Source organism: Myzus persicae, unplaced genomic scaffold, assembly GCF_001856785.1.
Source record: "Myzus persicae strain clone G006 unplaced genomic scaffold, MPER_G0061.0, whole genome shotgun sequence".
Classification (NCBI taxonomy): Eukaryota; Metazoa; Arthropoda; class Insecta; order Hemiptera; family Aphididae; genus Myzus; species Myzus persicae.
Genome location: NW_019104222.1, coordinates 375,608 through 393,335, shown reverse-complemented (window position 1 = coordinate 393,335; position 17,728 = coordinate 375,608). Strand labels below are relative to the sequence as shown.

At 31.6% G+C, this 17,728-nt stretch overlaps 1 protein-coding gene across 6 annotated transcripts in view; it reads right to left on the bottom strand.

Annotated features, from left to right (window-relative positions):
• Positions 1 to 17,728, bottom strand: part of LOC111040164 (acetylcholine receptor subunit alpha-like) — a 177,806-nt gene that overhangs the window by 83,501 nt on the left and 76,577 nt on the right. For all 6 annotated transcript variants that reach the window (XM_022323934.1, XM_022323933.1, XM_022323935.1 and 3 more), the window contains exon 4: positions 16,404 to 16,513. In XM_022323934.1, coding sequence (XP_022179626.1) covers positions 16,404 to 16,513 — 110 coding nt within the window. The remainder of the gene's footprint in view (positions 1 to 16,403; positions 16,514 to 17,728) is intronic.

The window sequence follows — 17,728 nt, the reverse complement described above, 5'->3', positions numbered from 1 at the left end:
GCAAGGGACGGAAAAATTACGACAAGTGTGTTTTGGATATTTCAATACATAAAAAAATTCGATTACTGGTAGGAAGTAATATACCATGTACATGCTCTTTTTTCATTAGTTCGGAGAGCGCACAGACACAAAAATAATAGTAATAATAATATTACATACACACTATATACATGACTGTACCTATATAGCGGCCTATACCTATACTCTATAGTTTACCTGACTCGTTTATTAGGAATCGATTGCATCGGTAGTGTAGATTGTATTACGGCAAAGCGACACATTTTCTAGTCCGGAATAATGTGGCGAACGATAGGCATTCACGCACGTTTGCCTATATATTGTTATTATTATTATTATTATTATTATTATTATTATTATTATTTAACGACCTCCGGTGAACGCGACAGAGCCTGCAGCACTGCAGACGCAGTGGCTAAGTGATTGATCGCGTACAACGGACATGATACTTTGGCATTTCGACAGAGTTTCTAGCTTTTCACACAACATCCGACAGCCCGTATATTATAATATTATAGCGCGTACGAGTGCTCGGTAATATAATACGATCCTATAATACGGCGGTTTTTATCTTTGAAGAATATTTATCGTCCGAACAAAACCTGATATGTATTGGCTAATTATTCCCTTGTTGACAAGCTGTATTGGGTGTTAAAAATATTATAATCAAACGTACACAGTGCGTCAGTGCAAACATACGAGTATCTATTAGATAAATTTTTAATTGTTATCTGCTGAAAAAGCCTAAATCACTTAACGGTTGAAACATGCAGATTCCACCGAAAATGTGCTATAATAATTAATACACTAGTAACTATTCCGTGGTACTAATCGTGTTTAAATATAAAAACATTCGTTTGAACTGTCAAATAGTTTATAAACAATAAGTAAAATACACGTTTGTGTGATTGAACGGCAATAATTAGTTTTAAACTTACGAATGAATTATTAAAAAGACGATATTATTAAAAATAACAAAATAATTTTTGCAATAAACATCCATATACCAACAACATAACAGTAAGCTATTAGCTATTACACACGAATTATTATATTATGAACCATTTGAAAACCTATAGTCGATGTATAATGAACACGTTGATAGACAATTCATATTTTTTTCTACGAAACCGTCTTTAATTAATCACTGCAATAGAAGTAATTTTTTTGATCACTGATATAGGCTATACCAAAAAAAAAATACATTTAAATAAGTGTATGTTATATTTTATTTTTAAATTTTGGTATTTAAAAAGTAGGTAGAAATTAAAAACTGCACGAATTATCATTAACATTTTCGAAAAGTTTTCATTAAATCTACAAGTAAAACAGCAGCTGCTATTTAGTTCATTTATATTTAAATTTGTAACCAACAAGATATTACAAAACAAATAACATAGTAAGAGAATCAAAATGTATTTAGATAAAAATATAAACTTTAATAAGGTTAAAAATACCGTAGTAAATTGATGAAATCATAAAGTTTAAGAATTAAAAGTTAATGAAAAAGCTATTTCTCATCTGTATAAATATAATTTAATACAACTAATTGAATTACTTTTTATATTTTAATTTCAATAAATATATCGTAATTTAAATGAAAAGAAAATGTCAACTTATCAAAATTAAAAAAAAGTGTTTTTATCTGAAATCCAATCGAACTGACATTCATTAATAATAATTATCCACTATACTTATTACGAGAATCATTTCGTCCGTCGGCGGATGAAAATGTTTAAAAGTTTCGGTCAGTAGGTAGGTACATGAATTATAATGGCATTATATTATAATACTTTACACTTTACACTCTTGTATAACCTATAATATTAGTACCCAATTTAGAGTTAAACTCTTCGTTGCCAATCGCCATAGTTTCCGGGGCTTAATTCAAATAATAATAAAAAAAAAATATTAGTAGCAGATACGATGGACGTAGCTACACGTAATAATTACCAAATGCATCAACTGAAAACGGTTTCGTAGTATTTGCTAGGATTTTTCGTAATACGTCAAAAACAATGCATGTGCAATCACGCTGGTCACACTGGTAAATCCTCGAAAACTTTACGCCGCCTTGTGCAGCTTGTCCGAGTTTTTCAGAGTCATAGTTTTCACGTTATTTCATTCGAAAATGTTTACTGAACTTTACAAACACACACGATAATATTGTGGAGTTTTAACCGTGCGGACGGTCGATAAGGGTCTCTCTCCCCACCGTGCGCGCAAATCCTTTTATAACACGTGTGGTGGGACCGGGCGGTGTAGATTTGAAAAGAAGAGATTAGTGACACAAAAATCGGGATGAATGTGACCACCGCATACCGTGGTATTCGCGGTTCAGAAAATATGCATATCGATAACGGGACCAGATGCGTAATAATCGAGTTACCGAAAACAGATCGGCGCACATAATAAAACTACAACACTGATCTTCATCATAAAAAAAATTGTGATTCGATATCAGTATATCACCTTCGACATCTCAGGAAATTCGATGCATTTTTGAATTGTTACTTTTTTACAATGTCTTAAACTATTATTTCTTAACCTGTGCTAACACCACGCGCCTACCAAGAGTACGTTGTACATTTTCATTCTTTCTAAAAAACCAATTGGACGTGTAATATATCATAATATCTTTTAGCCGGTGCAACATCACGCTTTTTTCTTTTTTTTTCAACCAGGTACATCGTACACGCCTATAAGTTTCTGTTTTAATTATTTTCTGAATCCCTCGCAGTTAATGTTCGCGAATTCGACGTCTCTGCGGTTTCCTAACGAACGATAGCGGTTTATGCGACTAACAGTATGTTTTGTTCTAAAAATTAAGAGAAAAAAAATTTGCTTTGCATTTTCAAATTGAATGTACTATTATAATATTATGTCTTGGGGCACGATGAAAAAATCACCCTGTACGTTTTCTTATGTTATCCGCATTGGAGTGTACGGAGAGAAAAATGTCAATTTATATAATATCTGACGTGCGAGTGCATTTTTGAGAGTCACTCGAACGTCCGTTTAATCGAAGCACGCACGTTTTATCACCCCCACCTGCCCGCCGCATCCCTCCCCCCCCCCATCTATTTAATATAATAAAAACGCGCTCGTCGTTTTAATAATGGTGCGATTTTATCGTATATGTTCACACACTACACCTTCGACTACCTAGATGATATTATACGTATAGGTATATTTGTGAACGGTTCGCATTGAAGGACGCGAGAGATAAGAACTGGCGTAACAATTGCACCGGCTAATGATAAATCAATGCAAAAGGGTCTCGAGAACAGTCAAAATCGATACGTTTTTATATATATAGTGCGTTTGTATATTTCTATTACATATTATACAGGGTTGGATGTATTGGCCGCACCATTAACCGTACGTTTTTACCGAGTTTTTAGAAACTTTTATTTAACGTTTACTGTTTTTTGTTCGATTTAATAATAGACCATCATCGTTCTTGTCTGTCACATTATTTATGTCAGCGTATTATAAATATCATCTACACCCCGATTATTAAGCTTTAAATTTGTTAATTCAAGTGTTTATTATTTTTTTTTAACATCACCATTAATTTGTGTGTTGTGCATGTGGGTGTTTGTGCAATTTTCACTAATATTATAATTTCGTAAACCCGTCGATTGAACGAGCCGAGATATTTTAACTTTCGGATAATGCGCATTATTGTAGTCGGAAACTCGCAACGGCGCCTGTAGTTGTATAGCATAGTGAGTATTAACGACGTGCACATAAGGCATTTTTACACCACCGTCGACGGGGTTTCCGGTCGGTTTCACCGTTAACTACGCGCGAACATTGCGAATAATTAAGACGGATGTCCGGCCGTGAATATGCTGCTATAAGTAAAAGTTTCATCAGTCGCTATCCACCACCATTCCATGCCCGAAACCCATCCCGATTGCCGCCGTCGACTAATCAATGCGTAACGGGCGTCCGGAAACCGTGGCGCGTGCGACACATCCTGTACAGTCTCAAAATATTACGCTATGTAAACGAAAATATCTTACCACAACACTCCTTCGCCCCCCAAGACGTTACAATATTGTTACGATTCTTAAACGTGAAGAGCCATGAAGTGTAATATAATTGGATAACAGTAAGTAGAATGCTGTCAAGGAGGTCTGGGTAGGCAGAACTTCTTTCTATAGATTTATTATTATAATAATATGTGTACAGACATTTCTATTAACCAGTTGCACTGGACGCTTATGCACATTTAAAAACATACTTAATTCTACGTATTTTTAACGTCATATTGTGCCAAATCGATATGATTGTTGATACACGCAGGCAGTACGATTTTTATTGTTTTAAATAATTTAAGTGTTAATAAAACCCAATACTTATAGTTAGGAATCTACTTCTCATAAGATTTTAGTTGCAGTTTTGTTTATAAGTTTCCCAACCATAAAATGTCACTACAGTAGAACAAAAGCTTATTGGCACTACTATGAATGAAGTTCTAGGGTGGATTTAACCCCCCACCGAAAAAATTTCCCAACCTCAATTAAAATGTTAACTGCTGAATATTAATTATATGCACTCGTTGTCGTGTAAATATAAGCGCTGACACTCCAATTGACCCAATTGTATTCTACTGATACAAAATACTATAATTATACGTAGGTAGATCGTATATATATAATATATATAACTAATTATATTATTTGTACCGAAAAATGACGAACGCCCTTCTTTTGTTTCGAATCATGTGACAAAAACACTGCGTGAAGCAATCGGTGTCCTCTTCATTACCCGCGAATGCATTGAATTGCGAGCCATTGAAATTGACAACGAGGTCACTGATGATAATTACTTCAATTTAAAAAAATCATTTTTGGTTTGAATATAAAAATATTAAAGGTACTAAAATATATACTGGTGATTTGACTCAGACTTATTACAAGTTTGATGCATAACGAATTTCTTGGTTTGAAATTTCAGTAATTACCCTTTTGGGTCAAAAAAATCTAATAATATTTAATGCAGAGATTTATTCTTTCTAATATGACAACAGATATATTTTTATTAATTTGAATACAATTATATGTAATACGTCGTATACAATCATACTCTTGTTGGAGATATTTGTTTGTCTTATATTTTTAAAAAGAGAGAATGTAATGCAATATAATTAATTGAATCAATCAAAGTAGGCAAAAAAATAATATTGGTATTTTTTGGAATATTTACAGTACATAATATTTTATGGACTTAATTATTGTCAATAGTTTACAATATAAATGTGAAAGTAAGTGTTGAGCCACATGATAAATCATTGAATTTTAAAGGCGATTCGTTTAAAATACAACTAATTTCCAATAAACAGGAAGAACTAAAATTTTGTCTTTCTCGTAATCGTACAAATAAAACGGTTTTGAATAATTAAAAATGTTTACAAGTCAATAGGTTTGTTGATGTTTGACGGCCAAAATTCCTTCTACTCGACCCTTTTTGACTATTTTCAGTGCCACGTAAAAATCTTAAGAATTATAAAGTTGTTTTTCATGAATTTGATTTTTGTGATTCATTAAAATCAACTTAATAACAATGGTTAAACAAAAAATAATAATTGTGCACCAAGTAAAAAACACTTGAGAGAACATTACATATTATGAATGCCACTGAAGAACACTCATTTCTATACCTACTTCTACCACATCGTTTTTTTTTTTGATTATGTTCATTGTTCATAGCACAAACCTGAAACCACTAACATTTTTTTTCACAATTTATTATTGTATTTGTATGATTATGACAATCACTAGGAAATAAAAACAATTGTCATCAAGTGCACTTTAATATGCCAATTCAAGAGACACACTAAACGGCAGACACATTTCGTCGACGGCTTGAGTGACGTTTTGTTTTGTCGAAATAGTTTTATTCGAATATCTATCTGTACTACCTCACCGTGTGCAATGATTGATGTGCATAAAATCCAAGTAGTTTCTTTTCTTCAGGTGGTGTTAGGAGAAAAAAATAACCGGAAGTGTTTGGCTTTTTACCAATGTGTTTCTTTTCCCAAAGTCTAGGTTCTTAGAGAGAAAAAACTTATCAGAAATAATATTTTCTTTTGAGACACATTTCCATGACATAATACACACGCATGAGAACGTTTATGCGATCGGATTTCCCTGTTTTTCCTCCCTTGTGATTGTTTAACGCCACCATAAAAATTCAGTACATAACAACACTTCGGTAAACTTTACGAGACCTCATTTTTTTTTTTTTTTCATACATATATTGTACATATATCTGATCACACATCCGCACACGTCTGTTAGGAGCAAAACTCTGAGGCCGTTTCGTTTCTGCTGCGAATTAATAGCTTCCATTCTTCCTGTTTCTCTGTAGGGTAACTGACGCGCACACTGTTGGCCAATTAATTATGTATGCGGTGAAACTAAAACGCGCGAAGAGGCGTTCGAAAATAGGAAACGGCGGGACAGGGAAAAGGAGGAGTTAAATATCTCATATATGAGAAAATAATAACGGAAAAAAGGACTTTATTAAAATTAAGCTGGTCATTATGCAGTTAAACCAAGTTTAATTATATGCAGATGTAACGCTTATATTTAAATAAATAAAATATAAATGTGTCTTTATTTTTAAATGATACGCATAAATACATTAAAATATAATATATGCAACACTTTGAACACATATTATATTGATATAATATTATGTCATTAAGTCATTATGTAGGTACTCGTTTATTATACTTACTTAACATTATTATACTATTTTCTATTTGTTTACATAACATTTTTTAAACAGTACATTTCATCAACTACATCGTTAATTCTAATGCCTTATTTGATTGTTGCAGACTTAGACTAAATATGTATTGGTTTAGGTTTATTTTACTAATAATTGATTCGAAAGCTAATAATTATTATCATCAACTATAATAATATAAACTCTTGAGAAACTTATAGTAGGTATTGAAGACAACAAAATGAAAAATAATAACTGATCGATACGGTTAATTATTTTTGCAGTAACTGTATAATATTATAAAGGAAAAGAAAACTTAAACAACGATGGATATACCAAGTTTTCCAATATTGGAACTCTACTTAAAACTGTAGCTTGTTATTTTTTAATATATTTTTTGAAATTCGGTAAACCAGTTTTTTTATCTGATGGAGATCATCTAATAGTGTTGAAAAGGGATTTTAATTAAATCATCAAAAATATCTAACAAAAATAAAATATTATTCCATAGTTCAAATTTAAACAATTGAATGATTAATTGATGTTTTGTTATAATTATTACCGATCACCGTCTATACAATTATTTCTATAACATAAACCCTATTGTTTCCATATTTATAAAAATATTTTATAAGTAAACAAATCTTTGACTTGGGTTTTATCCAAATTTATTATTGTTGAAAGAAGAAAAACGAGCATATCTATAAATAAAAAGTTCTAGCCGTTTAATAAATGCTCAATCTAAAAACGATGGTTACTTTTGTTAAAGGAACACAGTTTATACAAAACATAAAAATAGTATTTTTATTGTACAGTCGACCCCAAGTGCCTTAAGAGTTTTAGTAAAACACATATTTTCTACTGATAAGTTGTTATCACAATAAATAATTGCGTAAAACTGATACACTTACATGTACAATATATGAATCATCATATAATCAACTAAGAAACTAAAAAATATACATATTTATAATTAAATGTCAATTAATTCTTGATTTTCAATATAAACAATTAAATCCCGTAACCATCAATTAATGTTTGAGATGCGTGACATAATATTATGATCAATAATTTAATATTTCTTATTTTTTATTGTGAATAAGTAATTCAGTTTCTTTAGTGTTTCAAATATGTACGAATTATGTCTCTATACTCAATATTTCGATTCAAATTCAATATTTGCTATAGTGTTTATGGTTTTTTTTTATGTATACAACAATAAATACTTCTTACATAACTACTATTACGAATGTATCACTCCCCAGTCGAAATATTATTTGGTAAAATTGAATGAATAATAGTGCTCCAAACTTCCACCAGAAAATCTGTACCACAATATTTTCGATATAAGCTGTATCAGGTTATAACGTCTTAGCTTTTGTTTCATAAGCATCGGTTCTCCGAGGACCAATTTCGCAACATGCTCGACAGGGAAAAAAATATATTTGATAAAATCAACCCTTATATAAGTACGCCAGGGACTAATTTCAGCGGCATCGACCGTTTCATATTTTTATATTTCATACCATCCCGGGAAAGCGTTTTTTTACGCGGACGCGACACAGTCACGTAGTCCTCATAGTGTAGAGAACACGGCCCTTACATCCGGGGGGTCATTTTATTATATCCATTATTATTATTATTATTATCATCATTCTGGAATGAGGAGCTAACCGGAGCGAGTAGGGTTGGGTATTGAATTGGTGTTTTTATTTTTATTTTGTCCCAACTTATTTCATTACAAAACTGTCTGTTTGGTTAATGGACGTCACATCCGCAAAGATAATAATAATAATAAAGTGACATAAGATATTTGCGGCAAAAGTGGAGCAATTTATTTTCGTGGCGGCCGAAACAAAACGGAAACTCCGTGGCCAGAAAAACTGCAGCCACGGGACAAGCCGATAGAATTGAATTTTTATCCACCACAATATTTTGTTTATGCTTGCCACCGCCGAAGCGAACTTAATTAATAACAATAAACGACGTGAAACTTTTACTACGATTCTTTCAAACGATATTGTTTTTTTTTTCAACATTATTATTATTATTATTAATAATATGATAAATGTAAAATATTAGGGTTCAATAGATTCATCAGAGGTTAAGTTGTTTCTGTATTTTATGTTATGCTATGATAATATTATCTTATTTTTCGAGTGACGATTTTCAAACTAGTGGTCGGGAGTCATGACACTACTTTATTTATAGCAATTAACATAACGTTAGTACAATAATGAGTAAGTTGTTCAAGCAGTATAACTATGAAATATTATAGCCCACTAAATAATTAGTAATTACGTTTAACGTAGGTAACGTAACTACCTACTTGATGATAGTAAAAATATGTTCTGAGATTAAAATAAACTCCTAAATAATTATAATAAAATTTGAATTTGTGATATTATTTATCGGGCTATGTCTGCAAATGCAAGATAATAAAACACACTTTTTTTAACCTACCGGTTATTTAATTACTTGGCACAGATTATCAAATATTTGATACCAATACGAGGATAACTTACAATTATAATAATTATAAATTGGGTATATCGTTTTGGATTTCACCTGCTTTTAGTAGGTATGATTTCATAGTTAATAACAACACGTTTGGAAACAGTTCAGTCTGTTGCTTCGATAGTCTTAGGCTGGTAAAGAGGTTTTATTGGAAACTCAGGTACGTATCGACTTAAAATCTGTGAAGAAACGAGTTAGATAATTCAAAATGATTGTAAAATCAAATATATTTTACTTAAGTACAGAAACTGACAAGGTTTAATGTTGTCTGTACATTGGAAATTTGAACTCAAATTCTCTGCTTTTTACGTAATGAAATATTACTTAATGAAGTCTCAGTTGTTTATCTTTTGTGTGTTTAACCAGCTATCCGTATTATTAATATTATTATGTAGATAAGGATTTAATAAATATTCTTTTTACCGAATCAGTTTTCCTGTTTGGTGTTTATTTATCATAAAGAAGATTGAGTGAAAACATCTTAAAACTTATTAAGTGTGTAAATAATCCGTCCGCTATATCTGCATAATAGTTTAAACTTCTCTTGTGCTGTAAAGTTTTTGTGGAAACCATAAATCATAATATTTAAATTTCCGTCTTGCCAAAACGTTACGCAATAATTTGTCAACAGCTTCATCGGATTGCCCTAAGTACCTCATATTTTTACCTAGTGTAATTATACTTTAACGGAGTGATCCGTGCGAATAAAATGATTTCGAATCCAAAGCGAAGAAAAGTAAAAGCCGTTGTATCTGAAATATCACGTTACGAGCTATAATAGGCTTAAGTAATTTTTTCTCGAGATTTAAATCACGTCGGATGAAAAATGCCTCTCGTTGAATAAACGCGAAATAATATCAACGTCGGAAAAATTACGTGACTTCCTACATGCGGTTATAAAACGGGAGTTTACTCGTTCCGAATACGGACATAAATTATTTTAAGATCGGATCGTACACAAAAGAATATACGCCGTATAGCGTAATCACGTCCCGTGTATAATAGGAATATCTTATGAATTAAGTATTATATTATAATATAAAAGTGGGCTTTAGTAACCGGCTCGATCATAACACCCGCGATCCCTACGATATTATTATTATTATTACTTTGTTCGAATAATGGTCGGCCGGTATCATTGTATTATTACTATACGACGACATCCAACTTCACTATGTGGCGAGACCGATGATTCGAGTACAATAACGACAATAATAATAATTATAAACATTTTGACACGGTTTGATAATATATTATATTCATAAGTAGGTACGCGCTCACACTACGGGGTTATGAACGCGACGACTTTTAGACTTTTGGTCGACATCTATCAAAATCCAAACAATAATGTTGCGCCGGTAAATATAACGTAATAATAGTAATAATAATAATAATAATATTAATATAATAAAATATAACCTGTGCCTGCGTTAAATTGGCCTAGGACCAAACGGCGCCATCCCTTGACTCATGAAAAGATACTTTATAATGATATATAATACACGAAAGTGTGCATTTATGTATATATATATTTATTTATTTATGCACAAGAGGTACTATGTAACGTAGTATTATACATATGATACACGTAGGTATATAATATGTAGAGGTATACGCATGTATATACGAAAAAGCGGAATTAATATTTACGACCGTACATCCACCGGGGCCAAACCATGTGTAGGCGGTTTTTCGTTATCATCTCGACTTCAACGCGTAGATACTACTTAAAATATAGTATACAGGATGATTCACCGAGAATTCGCAATCTGATTTTCAAAATTTTTAAATATATTTGACTTAAAGATCATATTACATCATATTTTTTCGAGATGTGTTGTAGATGCCGGCTACTTGAGGAGTGTCCCTCGAAGATACAGACATCTGTTTTTCAATCGATAACCTCCTTTTTTACGGTCTATTATATAGTGGATCATTTTATTGGACATTTTAACGTATACAAATTACAATTCAAACGAGTAGTTTTTGAATTATTTAATTTTGTTTGTGTACCAAAGATAATAAGTGATGGTCCTGTGTGAACCCATGAGGGGCCATCATGGTGGTTTGAACATTATTATAGCAATTGACATAATAGTTATAAATATTTTTCATCACTGTTAACATTTGTGTTTTTGGAAATGGTCCAAGTATAAAAAATACTAGATCCAATATTACAACTGTTTTATATTTTTGTAAAACCATTTTTAAGGACTACCATCCTTAATATAAAAATTGGAATATCTGACAAACTACTAGTTCGCATTATTAATTAAGGTGATACATGAACATTTTCAAAAAAGTATAGGTATATCCATTAGTGTACCGGATTAATTAGGAGTATTCATTTGAAAACAAGGGTTTTTTCTACACTGGACAGTAGAACACCAGTTGAGTAGTACAACAAATCTCAATAATTTGAAAATATTATGTTCTAATACGTATATATTTTAAAGTTTTAAAATTCAAATTTTAATCTATTCATTGTTGTATTAAAAATTTGAGGTGAGCATTCTTGTAAATCACCCTGTATGGTACTATAGTGTAAGTAAATATATATATATATATATATATATACCCACACTGTTTTCCCGAATTTTCCTGTGCACTACTCGGCACGCACTATTTGCTGCGCGTCGACGTTATACCACGGTATAAAAGTCCGAAATAAAATACGTGCCGTTGTTTCGAACGGGGGTGGTGGTTGTTGATATCGTAAGATATATATCATTATGTTACTTGTATTAGAATTTATAACAATCCTCGGATCCTCCGTTGTGTCATAACTGAAATATTATGTGCGTATCGTAAATCTTTTCCGGGACCGGCATTTTTGAAACAATAAATTTTCTATAATTCTATCGAAAAATATGTTTTCATTTAGTTTTGTTTTAGAAAATGCTCGGCTCACAAAATCGTGTAGAGTTAATGTATAGTAATGGTCAGTAATATCGATGACGACAAATCATTATCATAATATCAGCTATGCCAAATATTTTTTTTTCTTCTTTGAAGCATTGTCATATTTATTTAATACCTATGACCGAATATTTTTTCGAGAAAAACCTTATTCACATGCCCAATGTCGTATTGTGATCGATAAAAACATTTTGAAATTTTGGAAACTGTACAAAATGGCTTTTTATAGGAATAACAATAACAATTGTCTATTGGAAACATCTAACGTTGCGTGTTCACTACAATAACGTTTTTATCCTAACAATTGTTATTTCTTGGTACGGTCTATTTGAGTGGTCAGTTCGTTTGGTAAATTGTATTGCGTGCGACTTTTCACTGGGTAGTCTTAAAAGTAAAACAAAGTAAGCGTAAACAATAAACTTCATACAAATAAGTGCCTCGACCCTTGAACAATAAATTGAGAAGAATAATATCAGGAGGTTAAATCTAACGAAACATCCACGTTTAAGATTATAACTTATCAGGCTGGTGTTGTGATTAGCAGTCGTAATTTTATTTTTCAGCCTCGACATAGACAGCCATTATTTTTTTTATATTTAACATGCATTAGTTAGCTATTTTTTTATTATACATGTATAAGTGACGTAGGTAGGTATATCGTGGTTTATGCAATAATTTGTCAAGATTTGAGTTCTTAAGGAAGTTGATCAGCTGTTATCTGTGGTGCTCGGGTTCCCGATGGAATACGCACTTCTTATCTCTCTTCCTAGTATGTACAAATTACAACTTTCGGTTGTACAGCGTTTTAACTCAACTAGGTAGGAAAAGGGGTCTCTTCATACTAATTATATTATATAGCGCAATAAATAAAAATACCTATCTCATAGAATGGACTTAAAATTACCCGTCATCAAAATTCTTAATATAATATATTATATAATATTTAAATTTGGTTTTCCTCACATAGTTTCAAAAATTTGCATGATGAAATTAATGGCGGGAAATTTCAGAGAACAGTGATGGGTACTTATCTACGTATAATGTACAAACGAGTAAACAACTATGTATTAAGTGTACGACGATATTGTAGCTTTTAAGATAATAAACCATACGCCTAATGCGTATTGTTTGAATTGATTGCTGCACACAAAACACTATCAAAGCCTTCCATCAAATACATCGAACAATGCGTTTATATACTTAGTAATGATAATAAACAATAATAATAATATATATATATAGCACGTAGTCAGTTATGTTAATGTAAACGTTTCCTAAGAGCGTCTGTGTAAAAGCGTTTATGGAAATCTCAAATCACTAAACAATATTATCTTATAACGTACGCATGATTTTCCTCAACATTTACTTTCACTTACGGGTAGTGGCTGTGCCTATGCATCATATCAAATACTGGCGTTCATCGTAACCGTTTGTATCTTACGGAACCGCTATCATGAACATACTAGAAGTCTAGACATTTTTTATTTCTTTGTCATTTAGACATTTAGCGCAGTGCTCTGCAGTGTGCAGTGTCAGTACCGGTAGTAAATGGCGGATTGTATTTTGATAATAGTAGTTATTTGTGTAAATGTGGGTCAATGGCTTATCGGGTATTAAACCAATACCCATGGGAAATTAATTATTGAAATTTGTCAATGATCCCGAAATCCCGCGTGACTGTGTGTAGCCGCAAAGGTCGTCTACCAACGTCAATTATTGGTTTTAATATTGTAAATAATAAAATAATATTGGTCTAATATAGAAACCGAAAGCGTTGGTCAATTGATCTTTTTTGTACAGTCATTTTTAATTATAATAATAGGTTATTTTACTATAAAATAAATATTTAATACGCGTATACACAATGGCGGATCCAGTGCTTGGTTTGGTTTTTTAGATTATTCTATCATTTACTAGGTAGTTTCTAACTAATTTTTAAATGTATATTGCATGATTATTTTGGATAGTATATAGAATTTATGAAATATTATTAAGATCTACGTTATAAAAATCTGACTTGTATTCCTTTCAAATATAACATGTAAAAACGTGTAATACATGGTTATTACTTATTGGAGGTGGAAATAAAACAAAAGCGACTTCAAAAGAATATTATTCGAGGATCCAACATTTACAGAGCATAACACTTTAGTATTTATATCGTACACGAGTCTATCAATATTTCATTCGACTATATTTGAAGCTATAAAAAAATTAGTTTTCAAACCTATTGAATTTTATCGTCTATTATTCTATACAGTATTTTAATATGTACTAGACACGAACTTGATACACGAAATTTAGTAATATATACATTTAATAAAATAAATAGGTATACAATTATTCATCGTTTCGTTTTTTGTAAATACGATACCTATTATTATTATCGTTGGTTGAGTTTAAATATCCAAACTAGGTACATTAAATAAAATAATACTCTAAAAAATAATATTTCATTATACATATTATATATACATCTTTACTATATATTATTAAATAGTTTCGATCTGCACCGTGCCTTGGTGGTTGTTGTTGGTGGTGGTGGTGGTGGTGTTGGCAGATTCGTACGCTCAATTACGTATAATTATTACACTTTAATACAATACCTACTTATTATATGTCATATTTTTTAATGTGGTATCTACCTATGGTTATTCAATTGCACCTGTAGCAATATTGTACAGAATTGGTATAATAATAAACTGTATGAAAATAACATTAAAATGTATTCTAATGTTTTCATGGAACTCATTCCATTTGTCGTCCACGGAGAGAAATGCGCACACACACGCATTGTGATCATTAGAGTTAGGATGTTGATGACCTAAAAAACACACAAAAATGCCCTAAAAAAAACTGCAAAAAACCCTAAAAAAAGTGCAAAAATGCTCTGAAAATTTCAAAAAATGACCTTAAAAATTATCTAAAATACTAATTAAGTAAGTGAAAAAACTTATTTATAAATAATAATTTGTATTAGAGATATGGGTATAATAATGGGTGTAATAGTAATTTAAAATATGAATTATAAATATATTAAGCATTTAAATAATTCAATATATAACACTCAAAGAGTAAATCTTATCGGAACGCGATAAATGTAATCACAACAAAAACCCCACAATAATAATATTAAAATTATTTTTTACTAATAGTCCAAATCCAAAGTTAGATTTTAAATAAATTAAATTTGTTTCCAAACTTGGGTGTAACATTTGCCCTAAAATCTATAATTTGTAAAAAATGCTGTAAAAGATGAAAAAATGACTTAAAAAACAAAAAAAATGCATTTATAGTTGAAAATGCAAAAAATGCAAAAAATTGCAAAATAAAATTAGAATATTCTGCATCAAGGGAGCATGAAACAAATTTTTAGCTAGGATAGCATTGTATAGAATAAAAGGAAAAAAAATGCAAAAGTCATCAACATCCTAACTCTAGTGATCATCGACAGTGACGGTTGGGTTGGCGAGACCAACAAAACTCCACAAAAAAAAAAAACACAAACACACACTTAAGGGAACATATTTTTTTTCGTTCTTGTATTACACACAAGTCGTAACATATACACCATGTGCAATATAAATATTTATTTCATTTTATTATAAATCATAATATGCTTATTATATTATATACGCACTACGTGGATTGGCAATTTATTGATAACCATAACCATTGTAACCGTATCAGTACCTAGTAGTAGTAGTAGTAGTAGTAGTAGTAGTAGTAGTAGTAGTAGTAGTAGTAGTAGCAATATATATAATATATAATGTACTCATGTAATATTATTAGCAGGAAGTACACAATATATATAAATTATTTTATTGTAGTGTTAGTAAACATAATATTACACATAGTGACATAATTAATTGGAAAATATATTTATTACGCGCAGCAAACAGAGGGCTAGACGGTAGCAATTGGTCGAGTGGGCGTGAGTATTACGCGTACTGCATATTATACGCCATGTGCATTATGTGTGTGGTGTGTGTGGTGTGTGTGGTGTGTGTGTGTGTGTGTGTGTGTGTGTGTGTGTGTGTGTGTGTGTGGGAGCATAAAAAGAAAGGTTCACATAATATTAATAATAGTAATAATAATTTATTATATTATTATTATTATTATTATTATTGTTAAGTTTGAACAGTGAGGAGACAAATTTTTTGGGGTGAACGCGCGCCAATTCGAAATACTGTAAACACGCTCACTTGTTATAGAGCACGATATCCGGCCGCCAAATGTGATCGGAAGGCACGTGGAGCATTTGCACGCCGCCATACTCCTTCGGGTCCCATTGCAATTTGTAATCATTCCAAGCCTGTAACACAACCAAACATGCGAATCGTATATAATCGTAATAAATCAAGAATGAATTATATTGTACTCGACATCATTACAATTGAAGTCCAGGTTTGTATGCACAAAAAAAAACTTATAATCTATACATATAAAATCCAAATACCACTTAGTTACTGATCGCTCTAACTCAAAAACCGCGCAAAGTACAAACTTGAAATTTGGAATAGAAGTTGTTCTCATATTTTCACCGTACAATAAGAAAGGATTTTCAAAATTGTTGCGTTTCAGTGGAGTAATTAACAATTATAATTATTCATGGCCAATAAGTGTGCTGCGCTGCACGGGCTCATGGCGGCCCGCTGGTTTCCAACTACCTGCAACCTATCCTGTTTGTACAATAAGAATTGTTCCGAGAAGTTTATCGATAAAAATAATCTCATGCATCGCGAGTACACTAATATATACTTATGCCGGATTGCATGAACAATCGCTAAACATTTAACGAATCAATAGTTAGCTAATGATCCCTTAAACATGGTTTAGCGGCCCGTGATTGGTCCATTACATTTTTTTGGGCCGTTAAATTAATAACTTTTTCATGCAACCCGGCATTAATAAACCAATATAATATTATACTCCTATTATATTATAATGATCACCGAACGATAAAACGCACACCGATAACATAAACCAATACACATACAAATTCTATTTATGAGTTATCTCTCTATTATTGCCTTGCCACTGTGTCTATACAATATACATTCTTATGTGCACGCGAACAAATATTAATTTCATTTGCTGGCCGTACTACCAGCAGTTCGGACACGCGTGACACATTCCAACATCATAAATATTTACAATTATAATTGTATATATTATTTTATTATAATTGTTGTTGTAATATACGGTGCCCATAAACATGGAGCTCATCTGCTCATCGACGTTTGCGGTGTCATGGTACCTCACAGTGCTCTGCCTGTGGAGGGAGACGGTTCATGTTTTTTATTCGCTGTCCTATCACATGCATAACACTAAATGGTACGGGTATATTTCAGAAGCAGCGTGAATTTCACAAGGTGTGGCATACATGGTATGAAGGGACATGTGAGGATGATATTAGGTAATATTTCTGTAAATATTACCACACGGCATCATACTGTACAGTTGAAACCGTTACCAGTTGTTACAGACGTATTTTACGACATTTGCTCGTAATTGAGGCTCATATATG